Source organism: Pseudopipra pipra, chromosome W, assembly GCF_036250125.1.
Source record: "Pseudopipra pipra isolate bDixPip1 chromosome W, bDixPip1.hap1, whole genome shotgun sequence".
NCBI lineage: Eukaryota > Metazoa > Chordata > Aves > Passeriformes > Pipridae > Pseudopipra > Pseudopipra pipra.
In genome coordinates, this window is record NC_087580.1 from 32,591,718 (window position 1) to 32,605,700 (window position 13,983).

A 13,983-nucleotide genomic window follows, 5' to 3' on the forward strand; every position below is an offset into this window, starting at 1 on the left:
CCTGAGCTCTAAACCCCAAGCCCTGACCATTAAGCACCCTCACAGCCCTTGGGAGCAGGGCAAGGACCTGGAGGGCCCAGAGCAGGCCCAGGGGGTTGGCAGAGGAATGGGAGGTGACCTGGATCTGCTCAGCTCTGCAGTGACCCCCAGGAGAAGGGCCTGGGCTCTGGGAGGGATGTCCTGTGGCACAGGGGCGCAGGATCCACGTTAATAAGGCCAAGTGCACATGGCAACAGCCAGAGCTGGTGCAGAGACATCAGGGAGGGTCTAGAAATGCTGCTGGGAGGGGGTGGGAAAGCAGGAGGGGTGTGTGCAGCCTGCAAGGCCAGAGCAGCAGCAGGGCCAGGGCAGGACAGCCTGCAGGAGAGATGGCCAAGGGCTCTGGCAGGGCTGCAAGGCCCAAAGGCACCCAGGCCTTTGTCCCCTTGCCTCTGGCAGCTGCCTCTGCCACTCAGGCCACCACAAGACACTTGCCTGGCAGGTTCTGCCCTTGGTTTCTGCCTCGCCCCTCCCTCAGGAGCCTGGCAGGGGTTGCCCAGTTTTGGCCTTTGTTGTTCCTCCCCCTCCCATCCCAGTGCCCCCAAACAGCCCTGAGCCAGCCGGGAGGGACAGGATCTGCTGGGCCAGGGCCTGGGGCTCAGGCCTTGGCCTTTGTGCTCCACAAAACCAAGGCAGGCTTTGCTCAGCATTGCAGGGGCCTGCCCAGAGCCTTTGTCTGCCTGCACTCCTGGCCTCCAAGGAGCTGCTCCAAGGAGTCCCTGGGGAGGCTTTGTCAGGGCCTGCCCTCAGTGGGGCCCAGCAATGCTTCAAGGCACTTGGAGTTTGGCTTCTGACTTCTTCAGCAGCTGCTGCAATCTTCTCTCAGTACCTCAGGATCATGGGCTGGGCTGCAAACACACCATGGGGCTCATTAAAATGCAGAAATCCCTCAGGATCTCTTTGTCTTCCTTTAATTGTCTTCAAGACATTTTCAAAACAAGTTTTCAAAGTTTGTAATTTTTTTGTTTTAATTCGATGGTGGATAATTTTGTAGTTCATAGAAGAGGTGATAGAGGTGTTCTCCAAGTGATCTTGATGCTGAGTGTCTCCTCAGGAGATCCACACTGACCCTGTCTGATCAACCTTGCTCCTCACCCCCCAACCTCACCAGTTCTGACATGATCCATCTTGGACGGACAGCTGATGCAACTCCAAACACACTGTGGGACTTATTAAAACACTGAAAACAAATTATTTTCATTCCTTTAATTGTCTTCAAGATGTCAACAACAAATTGGAGTTGTTTTGTAGTTTAGCTAAGGAGGAAGATTTTAAGTGAAAGTCATGAAAAATATATATGTTTTTATGAAAGGGAATGATTTACACAGAGCCTTGGGTTGCAAGAAGGTCAGGGTGCAAAAGAGTTTAATAGCACTTAATCATTGACCAGTTGAACAGTTTTCAAGTGATTCAATAGCATGTGCTACAATTTTAACAGTGACTGAATTATAGATTCACAATAACAACCTTCACACCACAGTCAATTCACACCCACACCCAGGCAGAGATGTGTGCACACCTCAATAGCTGGGTGTGGGAAGGTCCCTCTCCAAAATTCTCCTGGTTGTCAGGGAAACACTCCCCCAAATCCCTTTGTGTTTCCCAACAGACAAGGGTCACAGCTGGAGGAGTGTTTGTTGAGGGGGATCAGAATTGTCCTGGGCACCAGCGAGGGTCTTTGGAGTGTTGCAAACTGGAGGGTTCCCGAGCTGGGAGAGGCTGCCAGAGGTGTCCCACTGAGAGGGAGGTGCTGGGGAGCTGCCAGGGCCTCCCTCAGCCCCGCTGGTTGTGGGCTCCCAAGGGGACTGGCTTTAGTTATCTGCTGAATTTCCATCCTGGTGTCAGGAATGACTGGAGTTTCCAAACTATTTGGGAATTGCATCCAGACTCTTCCATTTGTGCCACGATTCAGGCAGGGAATATTCCAAGGCATTCATGGGATGATTGATTATCCTGTGTTCCCCAACTGTTCCAGTCTGGATTGTTCCCATCTTTATCATCCAGGAGCACCTGGTCCAGTCCAGGGACACTTCACCACACCCCTGGTCCAGTCCAGGGGCTCTTCATTGCTCAGCTGTTTTGGTCAAGGCTTGTCAGGAGCTCCTGAGATCATCGACCAGGCCTGAGGAGAATGGGGGGAGGATGCTCCACCACAGAGGCTTCTAAGAAAGATGGGGAGAAACATTTTGTAGGGCCTAGATATGGTGTGATAGGACAAATGATTTTAAACTAAAAAAGGGCAGGTTTGAAGTAGATATAACCAAGAAGTTTTTACAGTGAGGATGGTGAAACACTGGCACAGATGCCCAGAGAGATGATGCCTCATCCCTGGAAACATTCAAGGGCAGGTTGGATGGGGCTCTGAGCAGTGTGATCTAGTTGTGGATGTTTCTGCTTATTGCAGAGAGTTGGACTTGATGAATGTCAAAGATTCCTTCCTACCAAAACTCTTCCATCATTCTACTGGAGCCAAGGCTGACACAGGTTTCAGACCCAGCTGAGCATCCCCTTTGATGGCCCAGCTGGCAGCTCTGCTAAAAAGCTGCTGCAGAGAACCTCCAGACCTTAGGAAGCTTTTGTGCTGGGCTCAGCTGTGGCTCTCAGGGCTGCCAGGTGCCCACCAAGGCTCTCTCTCACTCCTTCTTCTCCACTCCTCTTGGTGCCTGCAGGGTTGTTTCTCCCCCATTTCTCTCACTCCTCTCTGGGTCCCAGCACCCTGGATTTTATCCTTTCTCCAAAGGGTGATCACAGAGGTGCCTCTGGAATTGCTTTTTGGCTCAGCTTTGGGCACTGGCTGGTCCATTTTGGAGCCACCTGAAACTGGTTCACTCTGACACAGAGTCAACTCTTGATCTCCTCTTCCCTAAGGGAAACCTGCAGCCCCCTCCCTGCTACCAAAGCTGATCCACAGGGTCATTCAAGTGCCCAGGAATACAGGAGGTCATTGATCCCATTATTCCTCAGGCTGGTTAAACAAGACTTTGTCCTCTTCCTGTTCCTGACTGCAGGTTCTTTCTGTCAGAGCAGAGCTGTGCTGGACCTCAGCTATGCTTTGCTCCAGAGCCTGCTGGGGTGGGGGCAGATGGCAATAGCAGAGGGACTGAGGTGCCCCAAGGAGAGCAAACCCTGCTGTCCCCAGGGCCAGAGAGACACAGGGCTGGGCTGGGCAGCCTGGCAGGACAGGGCTTTGCTGCCTGGGGTGTCTCTGCCACCGTGGAGGGCCTGGAGGCTTCAGGTGACTCAGATCTGCAGGAAGGACAAGGTGCCGATGGAAATGTCCTTGGCTTTGGACATCCTGTGATCCAGGAACACTGTGAAAATCACTGGTCTGTTCCTTGGCTGCAGCCAAGGGTTATCAAGCATTGGAACAGAATGTCCAGGGAAGTGGTTGAGTCACCACAGAATCATAGAATTGTTAAGGTTGGAAAAGACCTCTGAGATCATGGACTGAAACCATTAACCCAACACTGGCATCTTCACCACTAAACCATGTCCCCAAGTGCCACAGCTCCATGTTTTTTGAACACTTCCAGGGATGGTGACTGTGAGACCCCAAGTTTGAGCTACAAGCTCAGCAAAGTGGTTTTACTCTGAAAATATAAAATGCACCAAAAATTTCCACCCTCCAATTATTTGAAAAGGGCCTTCAGTTCTTTTAATACCTTGAGAGAGACCGCAAAAGAGAAGACACTGCACACATTTTCTCAGGAGGTCAAAAAACACACTTTTACTGCCAAACTTCAGAAAATAAGGGAGCTTGGCAAAAGGTTATAGGGCAACATTCAACCAGAATAGAGCATTCCCCAAAGCATTGACTGATCACAGGCCAACCCATCCCAGTCAGCTGGACGGTTTATTGACAATGTGTCCCGAGGGGTGGGACCTCCGATGCCATAGAAACCCCTCCCCCTGGATTAGGAAACCTTTGGAATTCAGGAGGTGTTCCAGTGGAGCATGAAAATGAACAGCAATTTTCCTAAAGCCCAGACCGCAGCAGAACAAAGCCAGGCCCCCTCAGTGTCAGAGCAAAGGTCCCCCATCCCTGTGTCCCTGTGGCCGCTGAGGCGGCAGCGCAGGCCCGAGGCGGTGCCGGGTCCCGGTGCAGCCGGGGCAGAGCGGCGGCTGCGCGAGCGGCAACCCCGGCGGTGAGTGCGGCAGCCCCGTGGGAGCGGCGGCTCCGGGCACAGACGCCGGCGGCAGCCGCTGTGGCTCCTGGAACCGAGTGGCCATTGGGACACTGCAGGGCCTCCTGGAATCCAGGGGCCGGTGGGACACGGGGGAGCCTCTTGGAGCCAAGGGAACCCTGGAATGTTTTGGAACATCCTGGAATCAATGGGCCATTGTGACACTGCAGGGCCCCATGGGACTAAAGGAACCCTGAGAGTTTTTGCAACCTCATGGAATCAAGGGGTCATTTCTGGCAGGATGCTCTGCTCTGACAATACCTAAACAATGGTCAGAGAATGCAAACAATGCACACTGTGATGAGTTACTGCTGGTGTCAAGGTGCTGTTTTTAATGTTGCATTATGCTAAACCCAAAATGCTTCATGAAACTTCAGACACACATCCTGCTTTCTGAAGCAGGATTTGACAGATAAGCTGCTCCCTGGCCTGCAAATATGTCTGGCAGTCAAACCCTTGATAACTATAAAAGCTTCGTCCAACTGTCATGGGGCAGATTCTTCCACAGACTTCTTGAAGTGTGTGGAGCTTCTGCCATGAAGCAGGGACAGCTCTTCATGGTCACTGCCCAGGGGTTAAGTGAAAGAGAGAGAACTACTCCCTGTCATTGTGGGGTGAGTTACCTCAATCTCTGCTTCAGGATTGTTTCTTTTTGCTGGCTTTGATCCAGTTGCTTTAATAGAGTTACTTGGATAGACTCCACTGTCTTATCTTACACTATACTACTAGAGGTTTTTGCCTTTTATAATTTGAAGTAAATAATTCTCTTTTAAGGTCTTTCATCTGTTCACTTTTCTGATCAATTTTTTGTTCATTTGTCATAATAAATCATTGTTTTTATAGAAGTATTTCTGATTTGCCATCTCTAAAACCTGCAGGACAAAGTGATTACATCACACCTCTATAATTCCTTCAACTGAAACCAAAATCTGAGCCTGAGACTGGATCCAGCCCCCCCCAGGCTCCTCTCTGAGAAGGAATCTAGAAAGCAAGGGGGTCCTTTGTGCACCTCGTAGCTCAACGAGTTTAGCACAGAATCCCCCTGCACACACACAAACACACAGGCTTGGGAATCTACACACACACTCCTGTTCATCCCTACACAGACATAACCCAGACAGACTCGCAGGGGAACTCCACACACCATTCCCACATCACAACATGAGAACGGTTAGAAAAACATAAAATATGTACACCAACCATCACTGCACTGCAGCATTCACAGGATGTGACACCTGTGTCCACTTTTTAAATGTTACAGCCATTCTACACAGCCTTTATTTCCTGTCAGCTGAGTATTCTATCAGGTGCATTCTAAGATGAAACTCCAGGCACATGAACAGCTGAATCTGTTCCACATTTAAACGCTGTTGCACATTTTTAAATGGAGAAAGTAGGGAAACTGCTCAGTGTTCAAATGAATGAAACACAGTGAGCCACAAAAGGCAAAAGTACATAGTGTACAGCAGCTTTGTGGAGTTACAGATCTGCTCAATGTTTTATGTTTGGCATTCAGAGACCATGTTTAAATTTATTAAACTACTCCCATTCTGACACACACACACCCTTTTTGGACTGTTTCAGTTGCCTTCTTCCAACAGCTGTGACAACTGCTAAAACAGTCAGTAAAATTAAGTCTCCTCTATAATCCTTTAGTCAACGTTACATTGTAATCAGAGGTAGAGGGAGATTTCCTGTTACAAATGCACTGATTCATTTAAAATTATTAAACTGACACATGTCGAAATGAGCAGATACATTTATTGCATGTTAGCTCATTAAATATTAGTAATTATTAGTGCTATTGTTATTGATGAAAGAGCAAAAATTCAAGACTGCAGCTGGCTTTAATTTATTGCATTCTTTAACATGTTCTGCCTTAAAATCAAAGCATACCTAGTGATGGTCAGACAGATGTCTCTGCACTCTCAAAACATTCAGACAATTTTTAGCTCGAATCCTCTCTCCCCTCACCCATAACACAAGAACTGCAGAAACTACAACACCTATTTCATATTCCTTATGCTCACATGTGCATATGCATGTCACAATATATAGTCAAATCACAATTACTATGAATATTATTAATGTGTTAAACTGTAGGGTTTGTTAATTGAAGCAGATATGTTTCTGAATGTTAGTTCTTTCTCTGTGTCCATTCAATCCCATACATTCAATCTCAAGCCCTGCACTCACACAATATACTGAGCATGTTTTAAGATGGCTTTTAATTGAGCCAAAGAGGAAGAAAAAAATTAGTTCGAACCTTGCACCAGAGCCAAAAAGACATGTGCCCCAATTTCATTGAAATGCATCTACTCTAAGAGGCTTATCTAAACTAATCATTCAAATTAACTGTAAGAAGGGACATTCAAGAAAGCTCCTTTGGGGAGGTTGGGGGGGACAAAGCATTCACAAAAAAAACCCCAAAAAACACCAAAAAAAGCCCAACCTAACACCCAACTTATCGTCTCTTTATATATTTTATAAAAAACGTGTCACTGTAGTAAAAGATGTAGAAACTGCATTCTTATATTTCTGAAGCTGTCTTACACTATACACAGTGCACTGATCTATAAACCATATCTGAAAGGGGACCCTCCCCTGTTTATTTTCTGTTATTTACCCCGGAACATCACAGTGGGTTTTCCCTGCGCCCCCTTCCCAAACTGTGCTCCCCCAGCCAGGCTCTTTGCTACTTCCCGTATCATTTCAGCACCGTGGGATCGCCGCCATTCCCTTTTCCTGCCTGGCTCAATTCCCCCCAGCCCTGCGCTGTGCAGGCAGTAAGGACAGCGAGTGGGCAGCTCCCTCTAGCACACTGTCACCTCCCGAGCAGCCTCTGCGCCGCTGCGGCCGGGGCGATGCGGTCCCTGCTCTTCCTGGCGGTGCAGGGAGAGCGGCTCCGGCAGGCAAAGTTCTCCCCAGTCCATGTGCACCCAGCCTTGGAACAAAGCCTTGGAAATCTTTTATCCATACACGGGATGACTGGAACCATCACTTACATCAGGGTTATCTCTATGTGCTGTCTTTATGCCCTCTGACATCTAATGCATGGTTTTTAAAACAACAGATTAAAGGGGTTGCACTTTTTAAAGGTGCAAGGAACACTCAATTCAACCCTCGCAGCTGAATAAATAACACCACAATAAATACCGACCTCAGAAAAGAATCTCTTTTAAGTCCTGAAAACCAGAAGAGGGACTTTCCGCATGGGTGTCCTGTCATCCGGAACTAATAGGGAAGAATTCAATAGAATAAAGAAGTCTATAAGTGTTCTGTCCAAGATCAAGGTGAGATTCTCTCTCTTCTAACATTTCACTGAACTAGGAAGCAAGAATTTGGCACAGAATCAATACCAGACAAAAATGAGACCAGTGAAAGATCCTGAGCTCAGGAGAACCTGACTGTGCTGGGGAATCAGAGCTTTCACCCTGGGAAATGAACTGCTCTGAAAGAGTGGGAAGAAACCAGGAACAAAGGCTGAGTTCAAATGCTCCAGAGTAAACAACTCCTTCCTCACCAAAAGGTCTGAGCTCCCCTTAACTCATCTCTCGACATCCATGGAAATAAAAGAGCCTGAACTTGAATCCAAGGGAAACAAATTCCAGGGCTTAAGCTGGAGCAAGGTGGGGGGGATGTGTCACTCCTCTATGACATCACATGCTCTCAGTGATGTCACATCCTTCCTGTGACATCACACCTACCTTATGACATCACATCCTCCCCATGACACCACATCCCCCCTATGACATCATGTCCTCCCCTGTGACATCACATCTGCCCTGTGACATCACATCCTCCCCAGGACATCGCATCCTTGTTGTGATATCAAGGCTCCTCTATGATGTCACATCCATCATATGACATCACATCTCTCCTGTGATACCATATCATCCCTGTGACGTCTCATCCTCCCCTGTGACATCACATTGTCCCTGTGGCATCACAGCTCTGCTGTGACATCACATCCTTCCTGTATCTTATATCATCCCCGTGACATCACCACCTCCCTGTGACATCCCATGCTTGCCTGTGACATCGCATCCTCCCTGTGACATCACATCCTTCTTGTGACATCACATCCTCCCTGTGACATCACATCCTTCTTGCGACATTAAGGCCCCTCTATGACATCACATCCATCATATGACATCACACCTCTCCTACGATCTCCTATCATCCCTGTGACGTCACGTCCTCCGCATGCCATAAAAACTCCTTTATGATGTCACATTCCATCATATGACGTCACATCTCTAATGTGGTCTCATATAATCCCTGTGACATCACATCCTCCCTGTGACATCAGGTCCTCCCCTCTGACATCACACCCTTCCGGTGACATTACATCCTCCCCTATGACTTCACAATCATCATATAACATCACACCTCCACATGACATCACAGCTCCCCTATGACACCACATCTTTCTTGTCACATCACATCTCTCCTGTGATATCATATCATCCCTGTGATGTCACATCCTGCCCTGTGACATCATATCATCCCTGTGTCATCAAGGCTTCCCTATGATGTCACATCCATCATATGACATCACTCATCTCCTGAGATATCATATCCTCCCTTTGACATCATGGCATGCCCTGTGACATCACATCGTCCCCATGACATCTCAGCCCCCCCGTGACATCACATCCTCCCTGTTACATCACATTCTTCTTGTGACATCACAGTTTGCATATGACATCACACCCCTCCTGTGACATCACATCTCCCATATGACATCACAACCATATGACATCACATCTCTCTTATGACGTCACATCCATCATATGACATCACACCCTACCTGACACATCACACCTGCCCGTGACATCACATCCTTCATGTGACATCACATGTCCCCTATGACATCACAGCCACCATATGACATCACATCTCCCCTATGACAGCACGCCTACCTTGTGACATCACATCCTTCCTGTGACATCATATCTCCCCTATGAGGAGATGTGATATCCATCATATTCTGGGATAATGCAGGACCACATGAAATCAAAGGAATTCTGGGACACTGTCGAACCTCCTGCAACCAAGGGTTCCTGGTGACATGTGTGTCCTCCTGGAACCAAGGGAGCCCTGAGATATTTCTGAACCTCCCAGAATCCAGGGGCCATTGGGACCCTGCAGAACCTCCTGCATTCAAGTGCTCCTTGTGAAACTGCAGGCTCTCCTGGAACCCAAGGATTCCTGGAACACTGCAGAGCTCACAGAACCAAGGGGCCACTGACCCACTGCAGCTCCATCTGAAGCACAAGGGACCCTGGGACAGTGGGAAATTTCCGAGAATCCAAAGGGCATTTGGGGACTGCAGGGCCTCATGGAACTAAAGGAACCTTTGGAGACTGTGGAAGCTCATGGAATCCAGGGGCCATTGTGACATGTGGGGCCTCCTGGAAGCAAAGGAACCCTGAGAATTTTTATGGGAAAAAGTTAAGGCAGCAGCAGCTGCATTCAGTTAATCAGGATCAACAAGGAGTGTTTTGGCCTTGACTGGTGTTTTCCATCCAGAGAGTGCTGTTTGCCAAAGTGGAAACCACCTGGAACGCTCTGCATGGTAGCCTGTGTTTTTGTCTGGTGGCTGAACACAGCCAGGACATGAGGGGAGGGGAATGTGTGGGATCAGGGCACTGCTTTGGGGCCATGCTGGGAATTCCAGTGGACTAAAAGACAAAGCCCAGGCGCTGCTTCCAAAGGAACCCCAATGAAAGGGGGACGCTGGACAGATGGGCGGACAAGTCCCGTAATGGAACTCTGTGTGTGCAGCCTCATTTTCTCCTTCAGCACCCACAGGAGAGAGGGCAAAAAGTGGGGGTTGGGCCCCCAAAACTGTTCAGGTGGGGAAATGGAGACTGAGGGGACAATGGGAAAGTGGGAGGAACAGGGAGAAGGGTGGAAAAGGGGAGGTGGTCTGGCAGGCCTGATGGCCCCATGGGGGTCTTTGGGCACAGGGGGGTTGGCAAAAGGGGGTGGCCCCCCTGAGCTCCCAACTTACTCTGGGGTTCTGGAGGCTGCTGGATCCAATCTCAGCCTTGGGACAACTGAAACAACAGTTTCAGTTTAGAGAAATTAGAGAGGTGTAAGTGAACCACTTTTGTCCCCAAGGTTTAAATGATGGCAAATCAAATCTATTGATTTATTTAGGGTTCCAAATGACCAGACAAAAAATCTTCATCAGAATTATTTACTGCACAAGACAAACACTAAAACTACCAGGAGTACAGGATAAGATAGGACAGTGCTCTACACTAAAGCAATTGTTAAAGCAATTCTACTCAAGCTGGCACAAAGCAATAATTCTTAATTGGAGATGGATGGGACTCCCACAGACCAATGCTTGTGAAGAGATCTCTGCTCTCAACCTCCAGCAGTGACCTTGGGGGGTCCCCAGCCAAGGCAGGAATCTCCACACACCCCCCAAGAAGGGTTCTGTTGGAAGAACGTGCCTCTGTTAAAGGGGACTGGCCCTTTGTGGTCAAAAGGGATGGACTGACAGTCACTGGACTCCAGGGGTTGCCTCAACACCAGGGGCTTCATTAGGGGTGGAAGCAGCGGCCGAAGCTCTTCCTGCAGTCGGGGCACTGGTAGGGCTTCCCTTTACTGGTGGGTCCGTTGGTGTTTGGTCAAGACACCAATCTGGGTGAATCTCTTCCCACACTCCCCACACTTGTAGGGCCTCTCCCCGGTGTGGATGCGCCGGTGGGTGACAAGATGGGATTTCTCCTTGAACCATTTCCCGCAGTCGGTGCAGCAGAAGGGCCTCTCATCCCTGTGCGTCCGCTCATGCGTGTAGAGATTCCCCCTGGTTGGAAACCTCTTCCCACATTCCAAGCACTTGTAGGGCCGTTCCCCAGTGTGGATGCGATGGTGTTTGCGGAGGGTGGAGCTGTGACTGAAGCTCTTCCCACATTCCCTACACGTGTAAGGACATTCTCCAGTGTGGATGTGCTGGTGGGAACGAAGGTGAAAGCTCCGGTTGAAGCTCTTCCCACATTCCCTACATGTGTAGGGCCGTTCCCCGCTGTGGATGCGCTGGTGGGTGCGGAGGTGGTACCTCCGGCTGAAGCTCTTCCCACATTCCTCACACTTGTAGGGCCGTTCCCCGCTGTGGATGCGCTGGTGGGTGCGGAGGTGGTAGTTCTGGCTGAAGCTCTTCCCACATTCTCCACACGTGTAGGGACGTGCCCCAGTGTGCATGTCCTGGTGTCGGAGCACGTGAGAGCTCTGACTGAAGCTCTTCCCACATTCCAAGCACCTGAAGGGCTTCTCTCTGCTGGGAGGCTGCTCAGGGACCACCAGCTCAGAGCTCTGGCTCAAGCTCCGGCCGCCTTCCTGGCACAGGCTGGCTCTTTCCTCCTCAGAGCACCCTGGGCTGGCTTTGGAGCACCTCCTGTGGGGGGATCTCCGGCCCTTTTCCTCCCCGCTGCCTTCCTGCGCCGGGGAGCCCTTCAAAACGGCCTCTCCCACCAGGGTCTCACGGGGGGATTTGTCCTCCGGGCTCTCCGTCCTCAGCTCGGGGCCTGGGGCAGGAAGCAAGAAGGACAGGCAGGGGATTTGCCTCCGGCCCACAGGGAAGGCCAAGGACATCCCCCCAACTCCGGCCCCGGCAGGACGGCGGCGCCAGCGGGGTTGTCCTGCAGCCGGGGCCATGCTCGGCTGACAGAGCCAGCACAACACCCGCCCAAAGGGACACTGACTTCCTCCTCACCTGCCTGGGGGGCCCAAGGCATCTTCCTCTTCCTCGCAGCCTCCTCCTCCATCCGCCCAAGCTGTGGGAAGGACAAATCCTGATGGGGGGAAAACAAGGGCTGAGTGCGTTGGCTTGGGGGTTCCTCCTGCCCAAGTCCATCTCTAGAACTCACCAGGCATCCTGTGACCATAAAACACTCCAAAACACCAAGATTCAGACAATATCAAGAAGACCCTCGCCTCCCCAAACTGCAAATTGTTACAGTTAAGCCAAAAAATACTCCAAACTATGAACATGCAGCGCAAAAAAATTCTCCCAGAAATTCCTCCTCTCTGGTCTCTTCCCTCTGGGGTTCAGAGGGTCTCCCCTGACTGACCCTCTGACTCCTCTGGGGTGTTGCGGGTCCCAAGAGTCCCTTCTCCTCTGACTCTCACCTTCGGGGTGCCATATTCCCAGACATTCTCCCTATCCACGGTTTCCACTTTGTTGTCCCAGGGATCCCAGGGGTCCCCACTGTCCAAGTTTCCCCTTCTCCACGCCCCCCATTTCAGGCTCCCTCGGGTCCTGGGGCTCCTCTTTCTCCATGCTTCCCCCTTCCAGGCTGCCGGGGGTCCCCCAGCTCCGGCATCTCCCCGCTCCGCCCTCCACACTCGGCAGCTCCCGGGCTCCACACCCACCCCGGCACTCCCAGGGGGCCCCAAACCCGCTGTGTCCCCCCCGCTGGCACCGGGCTGACAATGGAGCCGGCGGGGCCTGACCCAGCAAAACCAACCCCCACCACGGGGGGGACCTGCATCCCCCCACCCACCGCCGGGGCTCTGCTGCCAACCCAGCCCGGCACCCCCAAAAAACACCTCCTGCCCACCCCCAAGAGCCCCCAAAAGAGGAGAAGCAACAGCAGGAGAACAATCGACCCCCATCCCATGGGTGCCCAGGAAGTGGGAACTTGTCCCAAATATGCTGGGGGGAGCGCGGGCAGTCGTGACACACTCGGGCTGCCAGCACAGATTTCCCTGCAAAGTCTGCAGTGAGTCAGGCTCTGGAGAGGAGATTGTGCCCCATGGATGGGATTGCAGAGGCTCCCTCAGGTCCCCAGCAGGAATCACCAACCAGGAATAGACACAAAAGGCCCCCCCAAAGAGTTCTGGGGATGTGTCCTGTAGGGAGGGGACAGTGTCACCCCACAAGGGCGGGGCTGGCAAGTGGGAGGCTGCTCCAGGGCTCTGCAAGAGGCCTCGTGCTCTGCTCGGCCCCAGCACTGCCTGGTACCAACCCCCCCGGCTGCCCCCGGCCCTGGGCAGCTCTGCTGCCACAGGCTGTGCCCTCACCGTGGCCCTGCAATGGCCCTGCCTGTCCCTCACCCGTGGCCCTGCCCGTGGCCCTGTCCCTTGGCTCTCTCTGCCAGCTCAGTGTGGGGCACACGGGCTGGGGGTCCCTCCCAAGCCCCCCGGGCAGCCGGCGTTGACTGGGGGGATGTGAGGGCTGGGCCTGCTCAGCACAGCCCCGGCCTCGTGCCCAGCGCCTCTTTCCTGACCCACACAAGAGCTTCCCGGACCCCCAGGGCTCCCCTGCTGCTGCCTCTGCTCCTGGCCCTGCCTTTGCTGATCCCTTGGCTGGGGCAGCGGCTGCAGGGGGGGGATGGCAGCAGCTTCAGCTCCACGGCACTTCCTGGGGGGAGCTCAGCCCGGGGGGACGGGCAGGGACCTGATGGGGATGGACAGGGGCCCAGCAGGGACAGACAGGGCCTGCAGGGGAAGGTACAGGGACAACCTGGACCCCCACACTGACACTGCTGTCTCTGCTCCTCCTTGCAGGCTCCGTGGCCAGGCACAGTTTGTGTTCCTGGGTGCCCACCATCTCAGCACTTGGAGACGCTCAAATCAGCGCCCGCAGCTCTGCAGCAAAGCCCCAGCTCACCTGGCACACAGGGGATGGACACAGCACCTTCAAGGGCATGGGCACTGTCAGCTTTGCCTCTCTTCCCCACCACAGGGCTGTCCTTCCTCAGCAGCACCTCTGCCTTGCACTTATTCTCAGCCTCACCTC

The 13,983-nt window shown here is 51.9% G+C and overlaps 1 protein-coding gene across 1 annotated transcript in view; it reads right to left on the bottom strand.

Moving 5' to 3' along the window:
• LOC135405252 (zinc finger protein 271-like) overlaps nt 1-13,983 on the bottom strand; it is a 129,531-nt gene that overhangs the window by 68,477 nt on the left and 47,071 nt on the right. Inside the window, exons 4-5 of the mRNA XM_064639918.1 lie at nt 11,083-11,517; nt 10,849-11,007 (exon numbers count right to left, since the gene is read on the bottom strand). Coding sequence (XP_064495988.1) covers nt 10,849-11,007; nt 11,083-11,517 — 594 coding nt within the window. The remainder of the gene's footprint in view (nt 1-10,848; nt 11,008-11,082; nt 11,518-13,983) is intronic.